Below are 26,914 nucleotides of genomic sequence, written 5' to 3'. Positions count from 1 at the left end.
ATCTTTTCAAATGTCCCCTCACGAAGCGCCGGACAGACAGTGGAAGTACCTCTAAGAACTTACGATTGGACTTTTGGAGTCTCAACACCTATGAAAGCACTAACGTCGTGACCCGACCACAGAGTGTTTGTTCTGTCTGGTTCTCATTACTTCACTCCAGAAGCGATCCATCATCTCTACAACTGGGAATCCAAATAATAATAATAATAATAATAATAAAAAAACAAAACATAAGAGGAGCTTGACACAGGCAGAAATCATTTGACACTTTCTCATTTCATAAAACTTCATGGGTCGACTTTGCATAGTTGCATTTACAAATTAATTTTTTGTCTCGTTGGCTTTGGATGAAACTTTCCCTCCAGCAGACACACAAGTGAAGACATTGAAGGCGCGTTCAGTCACAGGTTGGTGGCATTTTACTGAGGAGAGGAGAAAGAAATGCTACAGCTGCATGGATGATTTACATGATGTGAACTCAACACACAGATCTAACAGCTTCCTGGACCATCTACTGTGAGATTACTCATCTACTGCATCTCAGCCTGTGCAGACGTGTGCAACACACAGAAATATGTTAGAGTCTCTTACAGCAATCAGAGTTGTGCACCGAACAAAAGACAAGACGCTAATTCCCGACAGAAACAAACTCAATCTGACTTAAATTTCACAGCTGAAGTGTCCATTTCGAAACATTTATAAAATGTTAAACAGGAAAAATGTTTTTGCACTTGTATATTATCAAAATACCTCTTTATGATTTCAAGTCCCTGTTTAAATAAAAAAAAAAAAGCGTAATAAATCGACATGATTTTCCATTCGAGTGACCGTGTTAAAAAGAACCGTGCAAATCACTTCTCATGTTCGCATTCATCCACCTGATCACACCTGCTAAAAATACATCTTTATGCACATACTGTATGTACATCCTCTCCGATCGCACAGTACATTCCTGCATCCATAAACTACACCCCTGTCTCTTACTCATCTCATCGTTCTCCAGCAAAGCTTTACAGTCACAGCACATACTTCAACCACAGTCGCTGGTCACTTATAAAAAAAACATACTTACCAACCTACATATTCAAACCAAGCTCATGTACATAAAAGATCTTGACTCCAATATCAAAGAATTGTGATGTGAAATAAAAAAAAACAAGGGGGGAGGGGCATTTATCGTTTAAAAAAGTGAAAAAACAAACTGCACCTGCAAGTAGCCATTAATTTGAAATTAGGAGGAAATCCCTCTCTTTTTGATCACAGTGTTGTGGCCAGTCTGTACGGATTATTCTGATCAGCAGGGTTCCCAGAGCTTAATGTACCAGCACCAATCTGCACAGATGGACACCTCCCCATACATTTGGTCACCGGGTGCACAAGGGACACACCTCTACCTCCCAAAACATTTGCTTCTTGCACTTGCAGATATACCAGTGTGGTTGTGGACTGGTTTGTAGCATTAAAACCTCTTTCTCGGCAGCCTCGTCAAGGCTTTTCTCGTTTGCTGAAGTTCTGCTGTCCCAAGCTTTGATTTCCACTGATGTACCTCTGTATGACCCCAGAGTTCGCCCACAAATCCCCCAAACTAGAGGTTGTCGCCTGGCTGGTACTGTGGCTCCGTGGCTGTGAAGTAGTCTTCCAAGAAGGACTGGATGTACTCGAAGGTCGGTCTTTCATCCGGCTCCTTCTTCCAGCACTGCCTCATCATCTCATGGAGGGACTCGGGGCACCCCTGGGGGCAGGGCATGCGGTAACCTCGTTCTACCTGCTCAAGTACCTCTCTGTTCACCATACCTGTGAGAAACACAAGAAATACGATGTGAACGGACTGCATCGGTACAGCAGATCTACCCAGAAGTACCTTATTTTGAAAGGACTGTGGTCATGCACGCAAAATGGAAATAAATGTTTCAAAGACATGGCGAATTGTCAAGATGGTGTAAAAATGCATTTCGAGACTGACCCATGGAATTTCACCAATGTCGGGGTGCATGCTCTGGGGACGAGGATTAACCAAAACCTGAAGTGCTGTATTGATTGTTGCAACCTGCCACATATTTGCAGATAACTCAAGACGCCTTTGAACGAACCTCATTAAGCTCACTAAAGACACCAGCTGCTATCTCCTGAACATGGTGACAGAGTTTCGCTCAAATCCGATGACGGGGGGACAAAACTTTGAGGGCGCAATTATTGAAGGCTCCGTGATGATGACAAGTGTGTGCTTGGTCTCACTTCCTGTGTAAACAGAATAAAACTCGCTGAAGTGACTTCTGAAGCCTGAAGCCTGCTGGTTGCTGCTCGTCACGGCTTTATTTGAGAGAACCTTTGGCGAGTTTTCCGGTCAAGAAAAATGGTGCAGCTTTTGATTAGGACACAACCCAGTTTGCAGCCTGAAGCCGTAGAAAATGATGGCACCATGCAGCTGACAGCAGCATGAAAATGCAGACACAAACAACTTGTGAAAAAACTCAACCTCGGTGGAACAGGGGTTGTTATTTCCTCTAAGAGTCATCTCCAAGGTTAAAACACAGGGCAAAAATACTGTAAATGAAATGTAATTCTAAATGTAAGATGTCTCAGCCGTCTCTGGCTCACATACGAAATGACAGGAATTCCTGTTTGTATCTAATGAAATTTTTATTACTCATCGACTGCAACAACGTCAAAGAGAAACCAAACAGAAGTGCTTCATCTTCTGGTCCCTTCCTGCCCTGTCAGAGCACCAGCGCCGTGGATTTCTTCCCAGGACAGGAAGACAGTGATCTGAACCCTGTGACATGGCTCAGAAACGGCCCCGTGGGGAGCTCAACTGCAGCTAAAAGAGGTTATGACACAGAGTCAGTGGCACGGTCACAGCCGCATCCCCCCTCCCCAGCCTCCATCCCTCTGTGGGAGAGTGGGGATCAGGTTATCTCACACTGGGACAGAGGACAGGCCCAGAGCAACTGCTGAGACCAGGATAGTGGAGTGTCAAATACTGAGGTGTTAGCGTGATTTATGTCTTGGATCTGAAAACCTGAGGCTCTAATAACACGCCTGTCATATATCTGAGTGAGTATATGTTATCTATATATACACACACAGGCTAAAACAGAATAAAGATGATGTGTTCCCATGCAGGATGCTTGGTATGCAGTCTTGGTATACCTGCCTCACACTGCCGCTACGCTATCAAGCTAGGGAACAGAAATAGAGCTCCACAAAAAGACTGCAGCACAGCAGGACAAGAGCCACAAATGTCTGGTGAGTCATACTACAATTTTGATGTAGGGAAAAGAGGGGGGGGGGGTTCCAGCCCCCTGAATGTGCAGCTCTGAGGTGAATTAATTAGACCGAACGGTTTGCACTGAAACCAAGAAAGCCACAGGAGCCAGATGGCCCTCGACAAGAGATGGTGGTTAAGTCTGCCATATGGTACGCTCTGTAATCAGTGCCAGTCCAACAGTGTCAACACCAGACGCACTGCGGTGCCGCTCTCAGACAGCAGGGGGCAGAAGCGAGACGACAGGAAGGGCCAGACGTGCATGAGAGAGTCAGGGGTACTTTCCCATGCACTGATAAATAATCAGACATCTGCGCTGACCCACATGAGCAACATGCAGTTCTATTCTGATCCGCATGTGTGAGAAAAAACTATTAAAAGCCTCGAATGATGAGGAATCAGACCAGCGTGGTGGAATTATCCTGAGGCAAAAATGAATGGACGATTCCCGTTTTCCATGAGGGAAACCTGAAAACACTCCATTCATGTTCTTTGGGAGCAATGTACTCAAGAGAAGCAGGAAAAGGCTTCCTGTATAAGATGAAAGGGAGCGCAGGAAACACATTACCTGGGTACGGTACTCTGCCCTTTGTCACCAGCTCAGTCAGTAGTATCCCAAACGACCAGACGTCCGATTTGATGGTGAAGCGGCCATACAGAGCTGCTTCAGGGGCCGTCCACTTGATTGGGAATTTAGCACCTGGAATAAAGAAAATAAAGGGTCAAGCAGGAGGAGTGAGCCTTAAAAAAGCTGATTATTTCTACTGTTTTTTTCATTATTGACAGCTTTTTCTGCCCAACCAACAATCCACAGCTCAAAGATATTCAGTGCAATCTCACATAAGACACAGAAAAACAACAAGTAAGAAGCTGGAACAAAAGAACGTTTGACTTTCCTGCTTTGGACTGATCAATTAACTCACTGTTTTAAGACCAGTGTTTGTTTGCAGTTCTGCCAAGAGATGAACTGAAGGTTCAGCGTCGGCGTTCAGGCCTCAGAATACATTTGTAGTCTATTTGTAACCAATCAAGTCCTCTGTGTGTGTGTGTGTGTGTGTGTGTGTGTGTGTGTGCGCGTGGTCTTAACACACACCTTGTCTGGCGGTGTACTCGTTGTCCTCGATGAGCCGAGCCAGGCCAAAGTCAGCGATCTTGCACACCAGGTTCTCAGCCACCAGGATGTTGGCAGCCCTCAGGTCTCTGTGGATGTAGTTCATCCTCTCGATGAAGGCCATGCCGTCTGCGATCTGAGACGGGATTGGACGGGACAGACAGGAGGGGTAAAAAAAAAACCAAAAAACAAACCCATTGCATCAGGATGCAACCAAAGAAAATTTCGGAATCTTTTGCAAATATCACTTGTGAATACTACAAATGAAGAGGAGCTGCAGTGAGCTGTCAATCCAGGAAAGACACACTTGACTGATCTACTGTTTGACCCAGATTTTAATGCAGGATGAACAATGGCAAAGAAGAGAAGAGATCATGTGCAGCTGCGACAACAGTCGGGTTAAATCTTTAACACAACTATCCAACATCTCCTCACTGTGGCTGTCAGCTCCCCCGGGGGAGACTCGAGGTTTCATCCTGCCTCGCTCTCATTCTCAAACACTTTTCCACTCGGCTGACTGAGGAGGAGAAGAGGGGGCCTGGGAGCGTGGAGAGTGGCGAATTAAGAGCAGATCACAGTAGGTGACCAAACCAGCGAGCTCAAGTGGCCTCTGATGAGCAGCGTTTAAGTGCTGCAGGCAGTTAAGTGGAGGAGTGCGAGGGGAGGCACATACAGCGAGGAGGAGGAGACGTCAGGTAGCATTGTTAAATAAATATGACAGCCAGCAGGAGGACAAAGTGAAACCCTTACTCACAAGGACTGAATATTTGAGTGACACACTCCTGCACACACCCTGCCCACATCCAGCTCTCTTTGTTTTATTGCTGAAGCATGAGGCTCCTTCCTGCACACAGAGTTCAAACAGCACCTGGGCAGGTAAGGTGAGCTGAGGCGAGTTTCTGTGTTCGTATTCAGACCCTACCTGTGCAGCCATGTCCACCAGCTGGGGCAGCTTCAGGTATTTCCCATCTCCCTCCTTCAGGAAGTCCAGTAAACTACCTGTTGAGAGCAAGGAAGAGCACAGTCGAGCAGAATCAATACGTCTGTCTGGGCAAGACCAAAAATAAATGTAGCACCAGTTCAGCATCAGAAAACATTAAAACAACCAAAAGCACTTGAAGGCAACGTGAGTGAAGATCATGAGTTCAGTTCTGTTCGATGTCTTTACTTCACCGTCACATAGACTGTCTTATTCTACTTCTAATTCGAGCTCCAGGCCAGTTCAACAGGTCACAAACTGTTTCTACATTAAAGACTTTTCCTGTTATTATATACAGATTTAGCTCAGATGATTGAAGAGGACAGTGATGACATCTGACTAAACTGCAGAGTTTTCAACAGTTTCATGTTATCTGGCAAACCTTCAGTCTCCCTCGCTGAAGTTAAAGCAGCTGTGATGCAACGACTGGATGTAAAAACATATTGTGAGGCTGGAAAGTAAATGTGATTTTCAAAGGCTGCAGAACTGCTGATGATACGGTGCTGTTAGCTAATCCCAGTACGCTGAACTGAGGTCTGTTTCTTTAATATGCTTAGAGGGAGAACTAAATAACCAGCATTGATCTATTTATGTACAAAGCACTTCTTGGCAAACTTCCTGGGCATCTTATATGTATTTTTAACTGTAGACTCACACTGAATCTATAGATACAAAGACATATTCACGCTGCTCTAGGTCCCAAGACTATTTGGCCCTTGCGTTAACTCTGAGTCAGGGAAACACACACAAGTGGAACGATCTGCAGAAGCTTGCACGATTAGATGAGCCGATCTCTTTTAATCAATTTAAATCCCTTTAAAGTACACAGAGCTGCGTGAGAGCATGCGTTTTCCTTTATGATGATGATGTCCTGTTTGTTATATAATTTGCTGATGTGTACTGTAACGTTTGGGTGCTTTTATTGAACTGTAAACAGGGCGTGCTCGAAAAGAGAGCTGGCCTTCAATGGCCTTTCCTGTTTAAATCGAGGTTATACTGATAAGAAATCATTTGCATGTTACTGGATATGGGGCTCCAGGGATTCAACCTGTGTGCTGGTTGGTGACTTTATTTGGCCACAGCCCTGAAGGTGGGTGTTTTGGCAGAATCTGCAGGTGAATTAGCAGAAGCGGGTGCGTCCACCTGTCCTTACCTTTGCCCATAAATTCTGTCACGATGTAGATGGGCTCCTCGGACACCACAGCATAGAGAGGCACCAGCTTGTCATGTCGGAGTTTCTTCATGATCTGAGCCTCCTGCAGGAAGGCCTCTGGGGACATGGTGCCCGGCTTCAGGGTCTTGATAGCCACCTTAGTGGTGCCATTCCACGTGCCTGAATGAAAACCAAAACGATCACTCATGTTTGAAATAAACCAGCATCGCTATTTGAAAGGTGCTATTGATTAAATAAATCATCTCAGACATTTCCAATTTATTAAGTGACACATGCTGTAATGCCAAAACATCGAGGTACATTTAAGACTTTTTGACCCCTTTTAAGTGATTGGAAAAGTCAATCCTAAAATCAACGGCCGTGCCAGTGATCTCTGGCTCTGTTCCCACGTGCAAGAAGCCGCTCGGGAGACAAAGAGCACGACAGCTTAAATAATCAGCCACTTCCTGGTCGAGAGCCACTTACTCACGCCCTGCTTACATACAATGAGCTCGACTGCTTCCGTCATAAGGCTGACCTTCATGAATCATGCTGAACAAACTGCACGCACACACACAAGCTGAAGGATAAAGTAGGGCAATGCTAACATCCAATAATAATCACATGCGGTGGCGAGGACATGGGAGAAAGACGACGGTCAACCAGTGAAACGCAATGTATTTAAAAAACGAAACGTCGCCATGGAGGGAGTTTCGGGAGAAAGTTGTAGCTGAGCAGAAAACCATCAGGAACAAGCAGCTGCAGGGAGCGACGGAGAGGATTCCTGGGATTGCACAGCGGAGGCTCGCAGGTCGAGGCTTGCTGCAGGCCGGGCTTAATGAAAGACTGAGTGATGAAAGAAGAGCGTCGTGCTCGCTGAAAGGCCCCCGTCTCACATGCAGGCCCGAGAAGTGAAGCGTAGGAGGTGACCTGTGATTACTGAGCTGTGTGTGTGTGTGTGCGTGTGTGTGTGTCAGCGTGCAAACCAACAGCAATCAGTAATCAGCATTTACATCAGTATGTGGGCCAGTGTGGCAGCTCTTTACTGAGATCAGTCCCACTCAACTTCAAGCGAATGTGAATCATTTCTTTAAACTAACTCGGTTTCGGAGCATCTGCTGCTTCTGGGTTATTTTACATTAAATTTACATGAGTAGTAAATAATGTAGAGTGGATGTTTTGTTTCTATATGTGAGGCCTAATGGCTGCGTACGTATATGTCCATGCTGTTGTTTATGTTCTTTATTAATTCATGATCAGTGTCAGAGTCAAACATTAAGTGTGCTGTTGACAGAGGACTAATCTCAGTGAGTCCTGACAGGACAGATCCTGAATCTACCTTCAGCAGCTGCTAACTAAACCAGCCACACCTGGTTTTCCTTATTTGTTTAAGTTCTGCTGACAGATTTCACACAAATCTGATTCAACCTGCACCCACGTCATGAAGGATTCATCATGGATTGAATTTCACACCAAAAAGTCTATTTCATTTTCTGTTTCCGTGGGAAACTACTGCAGACTGCAGTGGTTTAACCCCAACTTCACGTATCAGATCAGTGTGCTGGGTACCTCAAAAGAAGGGTAACTAAAAAACAGGATGGAAAAATATCTGGTAAATAAATGCTCTAATGTGCAATGAACTGGACTGACCTGGACTGGACTGCTTGGTGAGAAATGTGGCTTAAAAGGATCTACAATAAAGATGCAGCCTGGTTTGCAGTCAGCTGTTAGAGAGCAGTAAATGGTACATATACCCTGTTTTCCCTTCAGTTAACTGTACTGCAGTATTGTCCATTAAGCTACAGACAGCACAAGTGGTCACTACGCCACCAAGCTTCCAGCTATTACTAATAATGGAAGCATTTGTTGGGGGCAGGTTCTGTGGCTCCGAGGCTCATTCATAAACCACTTTACAACACAACATGCACAGCAGATATGCACGTATGTGTGTCTGAAACATAGCAGCAATGGCGCCTCACCCATCCAGACTTCTCCGAAGCAGCCCTGGCCCAGTTTGACCTCCAGGCGGAGGGACTCTCGCGGGATTTCCCAGGCGTCCTTGGCTAGTCCCTGAGTCTGAGGCTTGACGGTGGGGCACACAGTTGTCAGCCTGTAGCACAGACCATCTGCATGCTCTGGAAACACAGGAGGAAAACAAAGTAGGAGCTTTAATTAAGACACAATCACCGAGTAGCGTGGAGTTAATACACGATCCGAGCAGTAAGCACAGCCGCGCTGCAGCAGGTGGACTGTGAACATGTGATGAATAAAATATCAGGACATGACAGCAACAGCAAACTACAACCAAACCACAGCAAAGCAAACACACAGCAGTGTTGACCCATCATTTCCACAGTCATTCCTCACAGAACAAACCGTTATTTTTCCCTTTCAGAAATAATCAAATTTCCTGCTACTTTCACCACAATGACGTGAACCGCGCTGAACTCAATTTCATTTCAATTTCAGCAGCAAAAAGATTGAGGGGCTGTTTTTGGTATCGAAGCCTTTTCAGGCACAACGAGAGCCGCCAGCAGCTCACAGCAGCAGCAGCCGTCATGTGAAACATCCCTTTTGAATTCTGCACACAGAGGAGGGCAAAGCAGTGAAAACCAGGCTGCTGTATTCAAGCCACTGAACAGGTAAGATGTTACAAACCTTTTCTGCGTGTTTGGGGTTTGAAGGCTACACTTACAGGAGCATAAAGGAGCACAGAGCTTTGAATTTACCCGTCATCAATTACTAAGAGCACCGCAGTTAGTGAATTACATGAATTATGGGAAATGAGCAGGGCAGGGTCAACAACACTAGACCTAAAATCAAATGTCAAGACTCAAAAAGCATCCTCTTCTTCATGGATTGCGCTGCTTCTGGGAGTCTGACTGCAAAGTTTTTCATAAACAGCTTGTCCTGCATGTGTTTACATCATCGCCACGCTTTCTTGTGACAGTCCTCTGGGGATTTTAGGAACAGCTGCTTATCGATACTGTGCAGATTACAGCTGGCTTAAGACTCTTTTTTATGGGACATTTTTATATTCACGGCTCTTTTTGGCTTAACATGGTTTTGCTTTTTTTTGGGGACTTTGTCGTGTTTACTGATCCACAGCCGTGTCAGTGAAAGCACCGCTTCAGAATCACCACAGGAAGAAATAAATAAATAACAGCTCTGTAAAACATATTCAATACATATCCCAGCTACAGACCAGCAGCTGAATAATGCATTTTCTCCTGAATTTTTCAGCTAAAATATCAAATGACACAACAGCAGAGCCTACATGTACTGCAGAAACACTTCAAAAACACAACCATATGCACAAATGACGATAATAAGCATCGGCATGTTTGTCCAGATAACTCAAACTTGCTCCAAGTAAGAATGGCAGTCCAGCTGTAAACAACAATTTGTCTGCAGGCTGCATACCTGTGTAGTGTTTCACCAGCTTCTGTAGTGTCTCAAACTGGGCCCGAGTGGTGATGTAATAACCGCCGTTGTCCAGCTTACGGATCTTGTAGTGTTTGACGTTGTCTCCCTTCACCTCATCCCAGTCCCGGATAGACAGAGAGTAGGCCCCTTTAAAATCCACAGAGATGAAGTTAGATCTCTCAAATCTGCCATGCATCTCAGACTTTCTACACCATGACGGATATTCTGACATGTGTGACTTTTCTAACATCTGGTTGCAATAAAACCACAGTTATCAGCTCGCACATATATGAATAAGAACAAAAATGTATTATCATCAAGTCTTGCAATTAAATCTTTGTACCTTTGGTCGTCTCACTCTCTCGTGCCAAGAAAGTGCCCCGCTGGTTCCCTGGAAGCAATAAGAGACGCTCAGCATCTTTGCGGCCCATTTTACCAAAGTACCATCTGCCAAAGGAGAGAAAGTCAGACAGTCAGATCACAGGAGGAGCCCTCAGTCTGCTATCCTGCACAACAAGTAGCATGTTCTCATCTGTGGAGTAAAAATATGGCTCCGGTTTTCCATCAGTCTTAGAAATCCTTTCTGCAAACATATCGTCTTTGTACTGTTTTCAGTTGAGCATATGTCAAAAAGTTATCAGGTTCTGTTTTATTTATGTTTTACAAAGCAACTAGACTTTCATGGAATCAGGGTTGTAAAATATATTCACTGTTATTTTACATTAAACATCAGGAAACTATATGTGGTTCATATGTGGTTCCCCTCAAAGACAGACTGACGCAGCTATATAGCATGAAATCTCATTTTAGTCAAAATAATTCAGACCATACAACTATAATTACAGGCTGTTATTAACTTTGCTCCGAGCGATACATCTTTAGCTCGTTACATTGAGGGGCGCTTTGAAAAGGTTCGTTCCCGTTGCTCTGAATAATAAAACATTTCGCTCACAGCTGTAAACAATCTTAAAATCGAGCTCGCCTTTGTCTTCTTTTAAAGAGCACACCATCTATTCCGAGGCATCATTACAAGTTCAGTCATGTTGAATTGTCTCACCTCACAGGCATATTTTTTTTTTTCCAGACTGAAACTGAGAAGGATCCAACAACCCCCCCCAAAAAAAATCCTGTCGATCACTTGCTGTCACTCTTTTAGACTAAAGGCAAAGTTAACTGGCTGCTTCACCCTATTTTTTTTTTTTTTTAATGAGCTGTTTAAACATCGAGTATTAGTAAAATGTCCGTCAGCCAATCAGAAACCAGGTCAAAACTGTCTAAAAGCAGCACAGTCCCTGAACGTTTCTGTCACACCGGATGAACAGCAATGGGAATGCCACCGGCTCTCGGCGATCGCACAGGCCTCCATTGTTTCGACTCTCTGCCATGTCGGTACATGACGGGTTAGTCACAATGTGTGACCGCCCAGCCGCATCATGTCGTCGTAATCAGAGGAGGAGAACTAACCGGAGCAAGGCAAAAAACACGAAAGGAATGAGGAGGAGAAAGTAAAAGTTTAAGAAAAAAGAAACGTGGGAGGATGACGGAGATGGCGGCAGACAGAGTTAGAAAAGGTAACGAGCTCTTACTCCTCAGCCTGTATGGAGTCGGCTGGAGCCACGTAGTTACTGGGGATGTAACCTTTCTGTCCGGTGTTGATGGAGCGAGCCTCCCACCAGTCGCCTTCCCTGAAGAGAGACGCACATTAGAAATCAGAAACACACAATACAGAATCAAAAGGCATGAAAGGAAAACACAGCTTGTCTGAAAAGAAGACTGAAGGTGTAAAAGTGACCGAGGAAAGAAAAGGAACAAGGTCAGAGCGTGCGTCATTCAACCGCGTCAGTTATCCAAGTCATCATATCGGGGGTGCGGTTTCTAAGCCGCGTCAAGCAGTGAGTAGCTGTAGCGACATTATACTGGAAAAACAATTTTTACAAGTGAAAGTGCTGCATTCAATATCGGACTTGAGTAAAAGCATATTAAATATCAACCAAAGTCCTCAAAGTAGGAAAAGGAAAAGCACTTGTTCAACAGCCCTCGACTGACATGTATCAATGGATGAAATGAACACTGATGAAGCAATGCATCTCTGATCTTTGAGAAATATTGGATATTTTTATCTCTTTGGGCGACATGATGGATGTTTTATCAGCCTAGTGAGCCTGAATCTAAAAGAATCTGGAAACTACAGCTGTCAAATAAACGAGGTGAATTAAAAAGTGTGATATTCCCTCTGAAATGAAAATGATGCGCAAGTACCAGAAAATGGAAACACTCCAGTACTAGAACTTCAAATCTGTACTGAAGTACTATGCTTGAGTAAATATACTTAGTTACATAATTTGGAAAAAATGTCCCTGAATTACTTTAAAATATGCTCAGAGCTGTATGATATGAGCTCAGTTTCCGCTGTTTGAAAGCTTTCTAGAGCTCTGCAGTCACAGGAAGCACACGTGCAGCCACGGCGTCTGGTAGGCTTGACAGCAGTTGTTCAAGTTGAAATTCAAAGTAGATGATCTGAGGAGTGGGTAAATCTGTCTCCTGGCCCCTTTGAAAAACTGAGCAAACTGGTCCTCCTCCCACCTCCTCTCTGAAAGCAGATGGCAAAATGACTGTCTGAAGACATGTGCGATGAATCTGTGGGGCTCTTGGAGCTCTGCCTGTTTTCACACCTGTGCACGACGGGGAAAAAGATAATGCTGCAGCAGTGGGTGGAGAGGAATGAGTGGAGGAGAATGTCCTTTTTCATCCTCATTTATTGTTATCTGCTTTAGTATTATGATGATGAAATGCACCTCTGGAGATAAAGGACCTAAATGGCAAAAAACAAAATAGAGGAAAATTGAGGCTTTAATTTTTGAGGGGGATAAAAAAAGGGACCTTTTTTGACCTTCAGGGACATTTTCAGTGCACTGTTGGAGTCTGAATACAGGATCTGTAAAAGTTTCATCATTATTAACATCTATTTTATCGTGTGCATTGCTCTTATTTTACTGAATGAACGAACGTTTTATACTGTAACCCAAATGTAATACCTGAAACTAGGGGAATGATCTGAAAAGCGATGGGGACTAAACAGATGGCCCATTAGAGGAATCCATTAACCCAGACAGATTTCAGCCTTAATATCAGACCTGAATACAATGAGGGATTAAACACACACACACACACACACACACACACACACACACACACACACACACACACACACACACACACACACACACACGCGCGCGCAGCAGGAGCCTCTCAGCGTAAAAAGCAAATGCACTCACGTGTTGTTGATAATCTGGAAGCGATCTCCTTTTTTGAACGACAGATCATCTGACGTCCTCGCTTCGTAGTCGTACAGCGCTACGAAAAATGTGACGCCACCTGAAAGCATGAGAAACGGAGCGTTGATGGAGTTAGCAAGTGAAAACAAATGGAAGCAGAATAACGACAAAAAAACAGTCATTTTGATTTCCCCCAACTATTCTAATACAAATCAAGACTGAATCAGAGAACAAAACTACTTTCTGTTCGAAATATTCCACTTCCTGCCCCTCAGAGCCTTGACTGAAAACACAACCAGCTCTCTGAACACCAAATTATTTTAAGGGAAACACAATATTCCTTTCACTGTTCCCAAACCCTGCGGCATCGCCTCAAGTCAGTCACTCCAAATTGGTGCCACTTAATCTGCTCTACATAATGAGAAGAGTTGATTTGTCCACGGTCTGCGGTGGCAGAGTGCAGCGAGACAACAGCACTCTGATATGTTTATCTGGAGGAGGAAATTGAACGGGCAGGATTAGATCTGCAGCAGCCCCTCAGGCCAGATTATCCTTCTTGAGAGAGTGGGACAGGGGATGTGTGTGTGTGCGTGTGCGTGTGTGTGTGTGTGTGTGTGCGTGTGCGTGCACTGGGAGGAAACATCATTCTTTGCTGTGTACATTTACTGCATAATTTAGCCATCCAATCTATGATGCATTAACGACCCGGAACCGCATCATTATTTTTCACGTCAGTCTTTTCACTAACAAATCCTTAATCAAAAAGTTACTCTGAGTCAAACTGTTATTGAATAGAAACTTTTAACGTGCATGGCTAAATCCATTGAGTTCAGTGGATGGAATTGTTTTCTCTGGCTCCGGAGACGCCACGCCTGCTGCACTGCTTCCCATATTACAGACCTATTTTGGGTTTCTCTTTGGCCTTGATGTTTTGGCTGACTCATTTCCACAGTCTAATTTGCATAACATCTGCTGCTCATAACGTCCTGTGCATAAAACATGCTCAGTGGGGTTTATTCTAAAGCTGTACACTGATTTGCACTTAATGACAACAGAATGAAATGTTAGACGACGGAGGGAAATGTTTCAGGAGTGTCAGGTTGTTAGTTTTGCTAATTGGTTCATTTATATCGAATCTCTATAAACAGATGAATCAGAATCTGCAGGCAAGGGACAAGGTTTTGGTATTGGACGTGTTCTGTTTGTAGTTCAAGTAGTGTTGACCAATCATGTTCCAGTGGGCTTTGGTTGCATGCACTTAAACAGTCCATGTGGAGAGCAAAAAAGGCTGATTGCATTGCCCGAAATGTAATCTCAGAACCAATCTGCTATCGTCTGAGGACAATTTACCTTCTTATTAGTCAAAACATTGTTGTCGAGATTGAAAGTCAAGTTGTTGATCAGACTGTAATCAATGACCTGCACATGGAGGAGGAAGTCTTGGCCCAGATAGCTGTCATCTTTATATCCGCTGGCTGCACCACAAGCCCTCAAACACTGGCTGACGTCCCCGGAGGCTAAATCATTGTGAGACAATAGCCGATGGGTTCTGAGATTGATTTCTATCCTATTAAAAAGCAGCACAGCTTCTGCATATCTGTTTGTTCTCTGAAGGGGCTCGAGGACACAAAGTTTCACGAATTATTTTGAATAATAAAAAACATTTCATTCATGCTGAGAAACTTTCAAAGCCTTGTATTCTCAGATATGCAGATTCCCTCGCTGCTGGTCCCATGAGTCTCCCTGTGAAGCCTTAAATCCTCTCCACAAACTGACCTGTGATGACGCTTGGGAAGGGGCTGCTCACAGCCACTGAGGTGAAGGAGGTGGAGGCCCCACCAAACGGCGTCATGACTGAAGACGCTCCACCGAAGGGTGTGAGGGCTGTGGCGTGACTGTTGTAGCTGTTGTTGTGTGTCTTCATAGCTGGTGAATGACCCATCAGGGTGGGGTCAGGCCCGTAGTGGCCCAGGTGGGTGTTGACCGGCGTGGCATTCGAGTTATCGGGTCTGTACTTCAGCGCCGGACCCTTGTCCTCTTTACTCCTGACACATCCCATCGTCGAGCCTGCAGGGGGAGAAGGAAAAGGAAGATTTGATTAACAATGAGTTTTGGCAAATGAATGCATGCAAATCAGGCACTATGATTGAAGTAAGACTGGAAAAATAGTTTCCCCATTTTAATACAGGACGTATGCAAAAGACGCCTGTTGTACAAGTGGTTTAAATCTCTGAACAGAGAATACTGAAACCTGCAAAGACGAGGCATCCCACAGATTTCTTAAGTCTTTAACAATGACTTCAACTCACTGAACGACAGGTAGACTATGATTAGAGCTGCGCCACTAGGTAGCTCGCAAAATCCTCTAAGAACACAAATTACATCTTGTTTATATCTTGTTGCGTTGCTATACCAACACAGACACAGAGAGCCAACACAAAGTCTGCTTTCATTCATGCTGCACGGACAGGGCAAAGAAATGGAGGTAAAATAGTGAGTTCCTTTATGAACAGAGATCCATGCGCCACAAACACCCTCACAGCTCTGCATAGAGAGCTGGAGGTGAATCAACTTCACAGGAGCAACCAAGCTTTTGTACTGTTTGTTCTCGATAATGGCCTGGTTTTGCTTAAATCATTATATTTCCCACTATGTGATGTTGTCCAACCAGCACCAACTGGTCCAGCCTGGCACAGGCCCAAAAATCCCAATGTGAGTCCCAGCCTTAAAAGGTTGCCAGCAACCTTTCAATGTGATCTCAACACTTCAAAATAAATTGGCATCCAAAACTCAAAGTGGTGTTTTGGTGTGTAAATGAACAACAGAACCTGAAAGGCTGGATCTCTTGCTTTGTCATGAGGCTGAGCTCGTGTCACAAATGGAGAAAAGTAATTATGATATTGTTCATACTAGCCTGGAGCTCTTTGGGGGGTCTTGGCACAACCCTGCCACCCATGAAACAAAGGCTGCAAGCCAACGGATGACCTCATATGACTTTACAAGTCTCAACAAAAGCCTGTCAAGCCAGCCGAGCTCGAAACTAGATCCTATTACAGCCTATGGCCATTTTAACTCTCTGTGATCCCACTATCACTGACACAGATTTGTGAGAGGCAAAAAGCCCGTCGGTGTTAAGAGTCAGTGCTCTCCCCTCCTGAGCTTTCTGATATATGAGACCCTGTGGTGTATGTGTGTGTGTGTGTGCATGCGTGGTGTACTTAGAGGACTAAGACCAGATTACTTCACATAAACAGAAAGATAAGAAAAATTCTCCTCTGAAGTAATGTTTTGGCTCAGGCACTGTTTGCCTTCAAGCAGGAAAGATGATGTTTAATGTGTTGAGAAGTCATTCTTGTGAGAAGAGCATCCAGTACTAGATGAATGCATGTCAGTTTATGAGTGTGTGTGTGTGTGTGTGTTTTGAGCTGACAGGTCCTGCTCCGTTTGCTCGTTTTTCCTGTCACCTTTGGCCTCTTTATCAAGTAGTTCTGTTTGTCTTTCCAGGTGTACACAATAAAACGGGCTGCCCCTGCACGACGGACCAACACTAAACTCCAAGACTGATCCGCTGTCAGTGACTCACATCCTGGCATTTGTAAAATGTTACAGCATAGTTTCAAATGTCCATCAGCGGCTGGTATCTGTAACAGAGGTGTGTGCTGCTGTCATTCATACAGAGAGGGCAAATAAAGCCAAGACAAAAAACAAGAGGCAGATACAGGACACACTTCACAGCCCTGTGGCCCACAGTGGCCATGTCCCCTGTCACCTATCTACTACCACAGGTAAATGTGTGTTCTATCTGGGATTGCTCTTACTTTCAACCGAATGTGACCATATTTCTATGTTGCAGTCGCCTAAATCTGATGTTTTGGTTATTACCGCTGCCAAGGAGGTAGACTTTTCAGTACAGTTTGGCCTGTTTGCCTGTTTGTCAGCAGGATTACTGAAAAAGTGCTCCTCGTGAAACTTGGTGGAAGGGTGTAGCAAGAATCCATTAGACTCTGGAGCGAATCCAAATCACAGGGTGGATACATGAATTATTCTTCACTTTCGTTAACACTGCGAGTTTGGCCTTGGCTGAATAAAATACATCTAAAGAATCTGGTAGACGGTAGTGAAGTTCAGTAGTGAGAAAACAGCCATTTGTAGAAATATGACGACTGCGTGTTCCTGTAATGCTTTTGGAAGCTGACACACGTAGCTGCTCAAACTGCACACAGAAAGCAGTTGTTACAGAGCACTCGGGGGTAATCTGCACATCATGCAACTACTCTAATAGTTTGGAAAGACATCCAGATACAGTGGATGCAGATATGCTCTCCAAGTGCCCTTCTAGTTTCCTTCATGCTTAACTTAATGTTTTGACATGTTTTGTCTACAAATACTGGATAATATTTGAGAGTATCTGCATGTTATGTATTTCATTTGCAGCTTGATTTTGTCTCATGGAGTAACAGTTTGAGAGCCTCAAATTTACAAGCATGTTGACTCTGCCTCAGTAAAAAACATTTTGGAGCTCTCAGTGTTGTATTTTAAGGTCAGTGTGTTCTGAAAGTGGTTTTCTGTGCAGTGGACTCTGGTTTGTTTCTGACATTAGCTGCTTGAGCTAATGTTAGCTTCTCAGGACAGGACAAATTACGTCAGAGACCTGAATCACAGAGGTGTCAAATTCGAGGTGTTGAGCTTAACAACAAGATGATGTGCTTTACAGTTTAACTGAGAGATTTCCACACTGCTCACTGCCCACCAGTCGAGTAGGCTGACAGCTAACGCTAACTGTGAGAAAAGGATGTGAGCCCATCAGCTCGACTCTCTCTGGTCTTTTTAACAGCAAAATGACACATTAATTGCATATTTCCAGACAGCAAACTGATTCAGAGAGGTGTTTTTTAGTCAAGGAGCATAAATACTGCAGGAACCCCAATGCAGAAAGCATATTAACCAGACTGCAGCCAGCAGTTCTCATTTTGTAGTTCGGCCAGCTCACAGTTCTCATTAATTAGCTCCGGCTCACTAAGTTTGCCAGCTATAATGACAACTGACTGTTTTTATGACCACAAAGTTGATGTTTGACATTTAACTTTTAGCAAATGTCGTTCAGCTTGTTAAGACGTGAATGCTTTAAGTTCTAATTAAAACTGCTTGTGATTTGAAAAAGACACTCCGATAGCAATTTGATATAAAAGCAATTTACCGTTAAGCCCTTATTAATGACAGCATCTTTGCGTCCATGGAAACACAATCAACAGTTACTAAAGGATTCATTAAAAACCCAACACACAACTTCCATTGTTGACATTTTTATTCATATTTGTTCTCTTTGGGGTTCACTTCTAACGTTCTGTGTCATAATTTGAACTCGTCTTCACAGAAAACATTTGATCTGTCACTCTTCCACAAGCTGAGTGAGGGCCTAAAGATGAAATCTGTGATGATATATTGATTTGGCAGTTCTTTGTTCTGTCAAACTGGATCTAAAACTAAATCCCCTGGTGAAGAAAACAATTCATTTGGCCTCTCCTGAAACGAGGAGCTTGGCTCTGTGAAGGGCGGCGCTACAGCTAAACCTAATGACGGTCAACAATCAATCTATGGATGTACTCTTTTTAAAACAGATGGTGTATTGACTTCTTCCCATGAACAAATGGCATTGACAGAAAGCCAATGCTGAGGTAGCGGAAACAGACAGTAGGATGAAAGATGGGGCGAGAAAGCTGGCTGGAGATGAATTATCATAAAGGGAAACGGGGAAATTTAAAGAGCAGGAAGGACAGTCTGAGAGGCAGACTGACGCTGCACCCAACAGTCATCCTTCACAAAGACGATGAACAGTCGCCTCAGTTCAACAGCTAAATAAGACAGTCAGTCTATTAGTATTTTTGCATTTAACTCTGTGTCTGCACGTCTCATATAAACTGTAAGAGAGGTGAATGAAGGTGAGATTTGAACAAATCCAAGCACAATCTGAGCATTATATTGAAATCGTGTCCACTGGCCAGCTAACTGGTCCACAGATTACAGCCACTCCGGAAACCAGACATCCTCCGCAGGATTGCTACCACACACAGGATAACCAATAACAGCTGGTGGCAACAGCATGCGACCTCTGCGAGCACAGCAGCACTCCTGGCCTTTTGTTAAATCTGGATAATATGCGATCCAGCATGGAACACATCTGCAAGACTGAGAGCTGCAAAGAGAAATGTTGCGGGTAATGCAGAGTGCAGAGAGGAGTTAAGTGAGTGCTAAAAACAAGTGTCACATCCATGCTGAACATAAAAGAAAGAAAGAATAAACCTGGAAATCTCAGAAATAAATCCTAGAACTAGAACAACATCAACAATAAAATACTAAAATGGGTCATCTGGGTGCTTTTTGCCATTTGATTCTTTGTTAATCTGACACCAGCGACAATTAATATTCTTCACAGCTCAAATCATCGCAATCACAGACCCCACGGTTATTTGAGACAATACTTGTCTGAGAAACAGTTAATGAAAACAAGTATTAGCTGCAGCTCAAGTCAAGTGCTTTGAACTTCCTGGTGCTCACTGTATTGTGCAATATCTCAATAAGTAGGCTGAGCTAATCCACAAATATATGTTTTCCACATCATCGTAGCTGGAGCCACGGATATCGGAGCAGAAGCCAACACAAACATGAGCTCCACCTTTGACCTCATCCTGTCGACCACATGTCAACCATGACGTGTTTTCAAACGCCACAAACACTTAGTGCCCGACCTTAACGCTAATGCCACAGCAAACGAATGGTGACCTGAAAGGAAACACAGCGGAAGAGTGTCAGCCGAGTTTAAAGAGGGTATCAATGGTTCAAATCCTCCACCGTGTCCTGGAATCAAACACTCCAGGCGGGGGCTAATCCTGATGAAAGCAGACTACTGGTGATCACGATGACTGTAAGTACACAGATTGTGTCCCTCAACGTTAATACTATGTGGAATATCTGCTTTAAAATTAAGCCAACTATCAGGATCAACAACTAGAGTGAGGATCAAGGCACCATGACTTGATGTGGATCAGCGTGTGGGCGACTTCAAAACCTGTGTGGACGAGCAGAGTCAGTTATCAGCAGTTTCACTTTCTGTTCAGGGACCCAGATTTCTGTCATGTAACTACAGCCCGGATAACGGGATAAACTCCATTTTCCTTCATGATTGGCCATTATGCACCCAGAGGATTTTCCCTTAAAATGTCCATGAATGATGACATGATCTGACATAGTTCAACACTCAGAAGTCTCACTTTGGATCCCTTCCTTGTTGGCTCAAAATACAAACATGGCCTACAGCCAAACCCAGAATCGATGTAGGGAAATCACTTTAGACTGTGGTTTGTTAATAATTCAAAAAGGATGCCATTAATAATAACAAAAAAACCCCAATAAGAACGTCTTATTTTGCTGATATAATTCACTTTCTTGCTTCTACAGAGATCAAACAGCTCGTTCTTTAAAATATAATATGCATAAGTATGTTTTCTGTGGAGTATAATCATCTGAAAATAAGAACTGTTGCGAATGAGCTCTTCATGTCTACAGAAGGAGCAGGTCCTGATCCAGAGTCTGCCATGTAACAGCGCCATGTTTCTACAGCAGCCCAGAATGGACAAACCAAACACTGGCTCTAAAGAGGGCCTTTCGCACTTTTATTCACTTGGTTGCAATCTGCAACCTCACCACTAGATGTCACTAAACACACTGGACTTTTGGGGACAATTGGGGATGTTAAAGAAGAAGACTTTTTAGGATTTAGGAACAGTGACTGACATGATGCTGGTGTCCACAACTGATCCCAAAATCGGATCAATACCCAGTCTCAAAATCTCCAAAATACCAAACTCGCTGTTTCAAACCATCTCAATCCTCAAGGTTCTGGTTCTGGTCTGTCAAAAGTAATGTTCGAAAAAAGAAACGTTGATGTACAATTTCGATTTAAACAACAAAACATTTCATAGAGCAAATCGCTTTTGAACCACCAGTGGAGAACTGTGCTCTGAAGAACAGAAAAGACCACCCCTCCTGTTTAGCACCACTAAGAAAGGCCTTCGATTTATTCTTTTGTCAGTCACATCTACCTTTTGTTATGGAGAGAAGAGAAAGTACCTTGTGGCGCTCCCCCACAGAGCCCAGCACACTCACAATCCCCTGAACTATACAACCCCATACACATGCTAACACTGAGCAACACAAATGCTAATCAGGGCACAGACACACTGTCCTTACAGTGGTGGAGCCAAAAAAAAAAAAAAAAACAGTAATCAATCAAACCAACAGTTCCAATTAAATATTCAAAACACCCAGATGCCTCAGTAGACAGGGACAGATTTACAACCACAGCTCTTATGAATGGACACTTATTGTTGCAGCAACTAAACACAATCACAGCAGTGAGCAGCATATGTTGTGTTACAGATAACTTCATCCATACACACATTTGTAGCATTCCTCAGTGGGTATCCACCACCCCCAGTCCTGTCTGAAAATTACACGTCTGAGTGCCGGAAAGAAAAATCCTCCATGACAAACATTAGGCTGAGAAATAAGAGTCTCTGTGGTGAAGACGATGATCACCGCCAGTGTTTCTTCTGTTATGACAAATTTACCAAAACTAATGACGGCTGAAATCGACTTTACAGCAAATCAAATTACAGGCAGATTACTGCATCCGCTCTCTGATGGTTTCCTAAATGAGGCTGTTAGATACACAATGAGATTAGTGGGAAGAAATGTGCCATTCTTTTGGTGGCTCCGAGGGAGCACAGTGAATACCACCTCAGGCTCATCAGATGTGGGTCACGGGTCCCACTTAAATGAACAAATGAAAATTGCTAATTAGCGTGAGCTATAACTTTACATGCTTACAAAAACAAAACTGTATTTGAACGCCCTTTGGATGGGTTCAAGTGCTCGCAATTTCTTTAGCACCCAGGAGACAAACTCTATTTGGACGCTAAACAAGCTGCACTGAATATGACACGAAATGCAAGTAACGTCACGCACATGCTCCCCCATGTATCTGTGAATAACTCTCCTCCCAGCATTACTGTATGAGAGCGCACAAAAGGCAGCGGTATGCCTCTAACAAATGCTGGAGCCAGACCAGATCCAAGGACATGTGACATGTGGGGCTGTGTTCCAGACTGCCAGTGATGCCGTGTCAGATTAAGGAGACACAGGCTGCTGCTTCCCACAAGGCTCAATACAACAATGCTGGAGAGCTGCAGGAGGGAAGCTTTTGCTGTAGCTGGCATGCAGACACCATTCAGGAGAAGAAATCCCAGCACGACACGTAACCAGCCCAAACTGTTAACCTTAAGGGGCCAGCATGCTCTGTCAGAACCGCAGGCCTGATGGTTGAATATCTTCGGAAACCGTCTCACGACACACCATTCAAACTTGGGATATTTCTGAAACTGACGATCTGACATTAACACTTAAACTGAGGGGCAACCCAGTCCTACAGTTCCACTCTCAAAGAGCTTTGCAGGCCTGCATTGCATGAAGAATTGACACCCCTCTTAGGAGAAAATGAAAATTTGATTAAAGTCTGGCGTTCCAAGAGGAACAATGGGTGCAAAACAAAGTGAAAAGTTTCAGAATTGTCATAGAAAAGCATGTTAGTAGCAAAGAAAATGTCTACATGAGAAGAAAACCTTCACTACACAGTGTCCAATGAGCCCGTCTTCATGTACTCCTTCTATACTTGGCTTATTTTTATCACACGAACTCCAGAGTATCTGCTCCCAACAATGGTTAAGTATAGTTCCGATGGCAACAGTATGTATAAACGGGAAATCTGTGACCACCGTGAAGTCTGTGTAAGGAACAGGAAGCAGCTCTTCACTCTCGCCACCGTTCTACCAAATCAGACAAGCTGCAGCTCTGGAGTCGACTGGGAGAGGCCCTTCGACCTTTGAGCCTTGTGTAACCTTTGCAGTCAAACTGACGCACTTGTCCAGGCTGTATATTCAGTAACTCCAGTCACGAATTGCGGGGAGTTTTTCCTTCATCTTGTTAGTCTTCAGGGCATCAAGCTGGAAATCAAACTTGAAACAAACAAACTGAAGTGCACTGAAACATCATCCAGCAAAGTACCTGACCAACCAAATATGTGAGCGCACCACCTGTTAACAGAGGAATCCCTGTGAGGAACGCTAAAATAAGTCACATGGTGATAAGTTTCCAGAGCTGTAAAACCATGTCTCACGGTGCTTTCATTTCAAATGCATTCATCTGTTACTCTAGCTGGACTTCTTGATTCACCTTCCTCGTGTCATCGCTACCTGAAGCAACACGCCTCCATCAACCCAGCCCTGCGCATGCTGCACATGCAGGGATATTTCTGATCTCAAGCCTGTTGAACCCTGGGCCATATTCACCATCACAGCTGAGTGTGGTCACATCAGGTCACACCTGACCACATCCAGCTGTGATGTAGCTGTAGCCACACTACTCTACATCACCGGGGGAGGAAAAGGCCTGCTGGGCTCAGTTATAGAGTCTAAAAAGGCATGTTGATATCTCTCAGAGTAAAATAAATAATCAGTATTGAAAGTCAGGTCTCGTATCAGCACTGATATCAAAGCTTTTCTAAGGATATTGAACCCGATGTGAAGCATGAAAACACTAAAAAGCAGGGCTGAATCTGTTTTCATAGAAAACGTTTTATTGATTAATCTTTCAGGCTGTAAAATGTAAGAAAAGAGTGAAAGATTCCAGCAAGCAGCACCTTCAAATGTCTTGGTTTTGTCTGACAAACAAGCCCAAAATCCCCAAATCTTCATTTGACACTGATATAAAACAGAGAAAAGAATCACATCTGAGAAGCAGAAAGCAGTGAGAGTTTGGCATTTTGGCTTGACAAATGACTTCAACGGTTTAGCGATCACCACAACGTTGTTGATTTGTTTTCCATTGATCACTTCCGTGCTACGAGAAAGGCCATCGGGTTACTATTGAGCACGTGCATCACGATGTTCAAAGAGGTTTTCTTTATTCTTCTTTTTACATGTCTTAGGCAAACAGCAGCGCGTTATCTCTACAGGCCGAAACGCCTCGCGCTATGAAAGATAAATCAAGCGCAGCAGCCTGAAAGCCAAGTTGGCGGACTTGCTCCGTAAACAGTGGTCACAAACACGGGGAGACGAGAAGGTACCCGGGGCTGCAAACCATTACTGAAGCGTAACTCAGTAATTTCCCTGGCACACTCTCTGAGGCACAGCTCGGTCTTATCTTCGGGGCAGCCTGCCATCTCTGCCAATCACGGCGCGCGGAGGGGGTCGGCGGGGGGAGGCCAGAGAGAGGCACTTCCTTCCGAATCCATTCATGCCATGGAGGCCACCTGCTGTGACTGTCAAAGGCTGGAGTGAGGCTGGGACAGAGAACGATGCATCCTCCAGCTATAAAATAGAAGAGCTTGTTCTCTGTGCCCACCCGAAATCTGAGGATTCTCTTTTTTGCCTTCAGAGATCCGAACATTCGTTCAGTCTGCCAACATGAGAGCGTGTCGCGCTGTGACTTTGACCTCGCTGCTGAGGCCTAAGAGATCTGGAGCTTCTAATCAGCAAACTGTAATGACAGTGTAGAGGCTCGTTCATGCCGTGAGGACACTCGAGGAGTATGCGAGGATCCTTCTTGTCTCCAGTTAAACTCAAGTCCCTGAACCCCGGCCAACACCACCTGTTGGCGCTCCTCACTCCTCTGCCAACAGCCCTCTCCATTCCAGCTGTGTGTGAGTGAGTGAGTGTGTGTGTGTGTGTGTGTGTGAGAGAGAGAGAGAGGGAGACACGACTGTCCAGCCAACTGGGTCTGTACTAACAGAGGGATTACCGTGGAAGAGGATTACTGTGGCACCAGAGTATATAAGCACACCAACAGACACATGCACAATCAGGGACAGTGAATATATGAGCGCGCGCGCACACACACACACACACACACACACACACACACACACACACACCAAACATGACAGTACAACAGCATTCCTGTACTTTAGATCTTCTTACACACATGAATTTTGTTGAGTGTGCAAATATGGGAAGTACGGTTGCACCAGCACAATAGGAGCAGGCGAGAACATGCTTGGAAATGATGGCAAAAGGCCTAAATTACAGAGCTTTTGTCATCTTGTAAGCTGTTGTAAGACAGTGTGTCTTGCAATAAAGGCCTGTAACAGCTGAGGCCTGCAGCAGCTGATTGTGTGTCTGTAGAGAGAGACAGAGATTGGGTGAGGCAGAGAGAAAGGGGGTAGGTGGTTAACGTTAAACTTGTCTGAAAGGAACCCGAAGGTGAATCTGAAACGAGGCTACACGAGTTAAAGAGGTGATCTGATGTGATTCTGGTGATTTCACGGCTAAAACGGAGCAAATGTAGAAATCTCGCCTTGTTCCAGGACGTTTAGGAAGTCTTTCCTCATTGTTTTCGACTGATACAATCAAACCATCCCAAATCCTCAAGTCCTGGTTCAGGGTTAACAACCAGTCAGAGCTTCATTACAATGTTAACACACCGAGGAAACTCTCCTGATGCATTTCCCCAACTTTCTCCAAGTGTCACAGCACCACAAGGCCCCGATCGCTCACTTCCAGGACCAAATGTGACTTTTTCTGGCGAGCTCTTCTTACCTTAAAAGCGACCTTTGCAGTGTTGTACTTCGGCTACATGCGTGCCTGTGGTTTTTTTTCTCCCCCACGTTTTTATTTCACGTCGACAATCCAAAGAAGTGGAAACAGCCGACACAAGCAGTCTCTTAACGTGGAATCTCAGTCTTCCGTCTGTCCCATACCGATTAACTACTTCACCAGCCCAAAGTCCTCCGCTGGGATCCTTTATATTCCGTTAAAACGAGGACACACCGCTGACAAAGACCGCTTAATATGGCGGTTTAAGAGCCGAGCAAAACAGTTAAAATATCCAGAAATCACCGGCCGCTGATAGGTCGGGGTTGCCCTGAAAGACACACAACAATAGCCGGACCAGGACCGAGGAGCCGACGAGGCCAAAGACGGAATGATGCGGCGTTCGGGTACTCAGATTAGACTCGTACATCCGGCTTCTCAGCTTCAGATTGATCCAAAAACACAAATTATCACAGTGACTGCAAACCTTTCTAGCTTTTGACTCCTTAAAATAAAGAAATGTCTACTTGTAAACCCCGTCACCAGTTACATATGTATACTAACTACTACTACTACTACTACTACTACTACTACTACTAACTACTAACTAACTATATTTAAACCAGTTGAATTCCCTGTATGTGAACACACACTTGGCCAACAAAGCCAATTGTGATTCTGAACTATCAAAAGCGAGATTACAAGAAAAATTACAAGAAAGTCTGACAAAATTCACACCAGTTTGTGTACCTGGGGGGAATTAACTGTAAACCCAGACCTCAACTTTGGGAGTCACTAAACAATAGCAGGTCTATAAATAATAAATATGTCTTTTGTGGTTGCTGCTGTGCTGTATAAATTAACACTCCTACTAAAAACTATTGCCATCAGTGATGAATGATGTAATGTTTGACATCTTGCTTTAACAAAAATATCAAAAGAGTGGCCAATTATTGTTCTGTCAATCGACACATTGATTAGTTGACTGAATGTTTCAGCTTTCGTATAAATTACATGATACTTTGCAATACAGTGGCGTAATGAAAAAAATATCAGTCTGT

The 26,914-nt window shown here is 44.1% G+C and overlaps 1 protein-coding gene across 1 annotated transcript; it reads right to left on the bottom strand.

The window, feature by feature from the left end:
- Positions 1–401: 401 nt before the first annotated feature.
- On the bottom strand, positions 402–26,246 carry yes1 (YES proto-oncogene 1, Src family tyrosine kinase). Its single transcript, XM_076745958.1, has 12 exons — positions 25,860–26,246; positions 14,986–15,276; positions 13,210–13,309; positions 11,521–11,619; positions 10,278–10,381; positions 9,932–10,081; positions 8,488–8,643; positions 6,509–6,688; positions 5,299–5,375; positions 4,359–4,512; positions 3,834–3,965; positions 402–1,794 (listed from the first exon to the last, which is right to left on the bottom strand). The coding sequence occupies exons 2-12, from the start codon at positions 15,266–15,268 to the stop codon at positions 1,586–1,588; spliced, it is 1,644 nt and encodes a 547-aa protein (XP_076602073.1). The 5' UTR covers positions 15,269–15,276; positions 25,860–26,246; the 3' UTR covers positions 402–1,585.
- Between the last annotated feature and the right edge of the window lie 668 nt (positions 26,247–26,914).

Source organism: Chaetodon auriga, chromosome 12 (assembly GCF_051107435.1).
Source record: "Chaetodon auriga isolate fChaAug3 chromosome 12, fChaAug3.hap1, whole genome shotgun sequence".
In the NCBI taxonomy this organism is placed as follows: Eukaryota; Metazoa; Chordata; class Actinopteri; order Chaetodontiformes; family Chaetodontidae; genus Chaetodon; species Chaetodon auriga.
The sequence above is the reverse complement of the archived record's forward strand: the minus strand, read 5'-3'. Positions and strand labels throughout refer to the sequence as shown.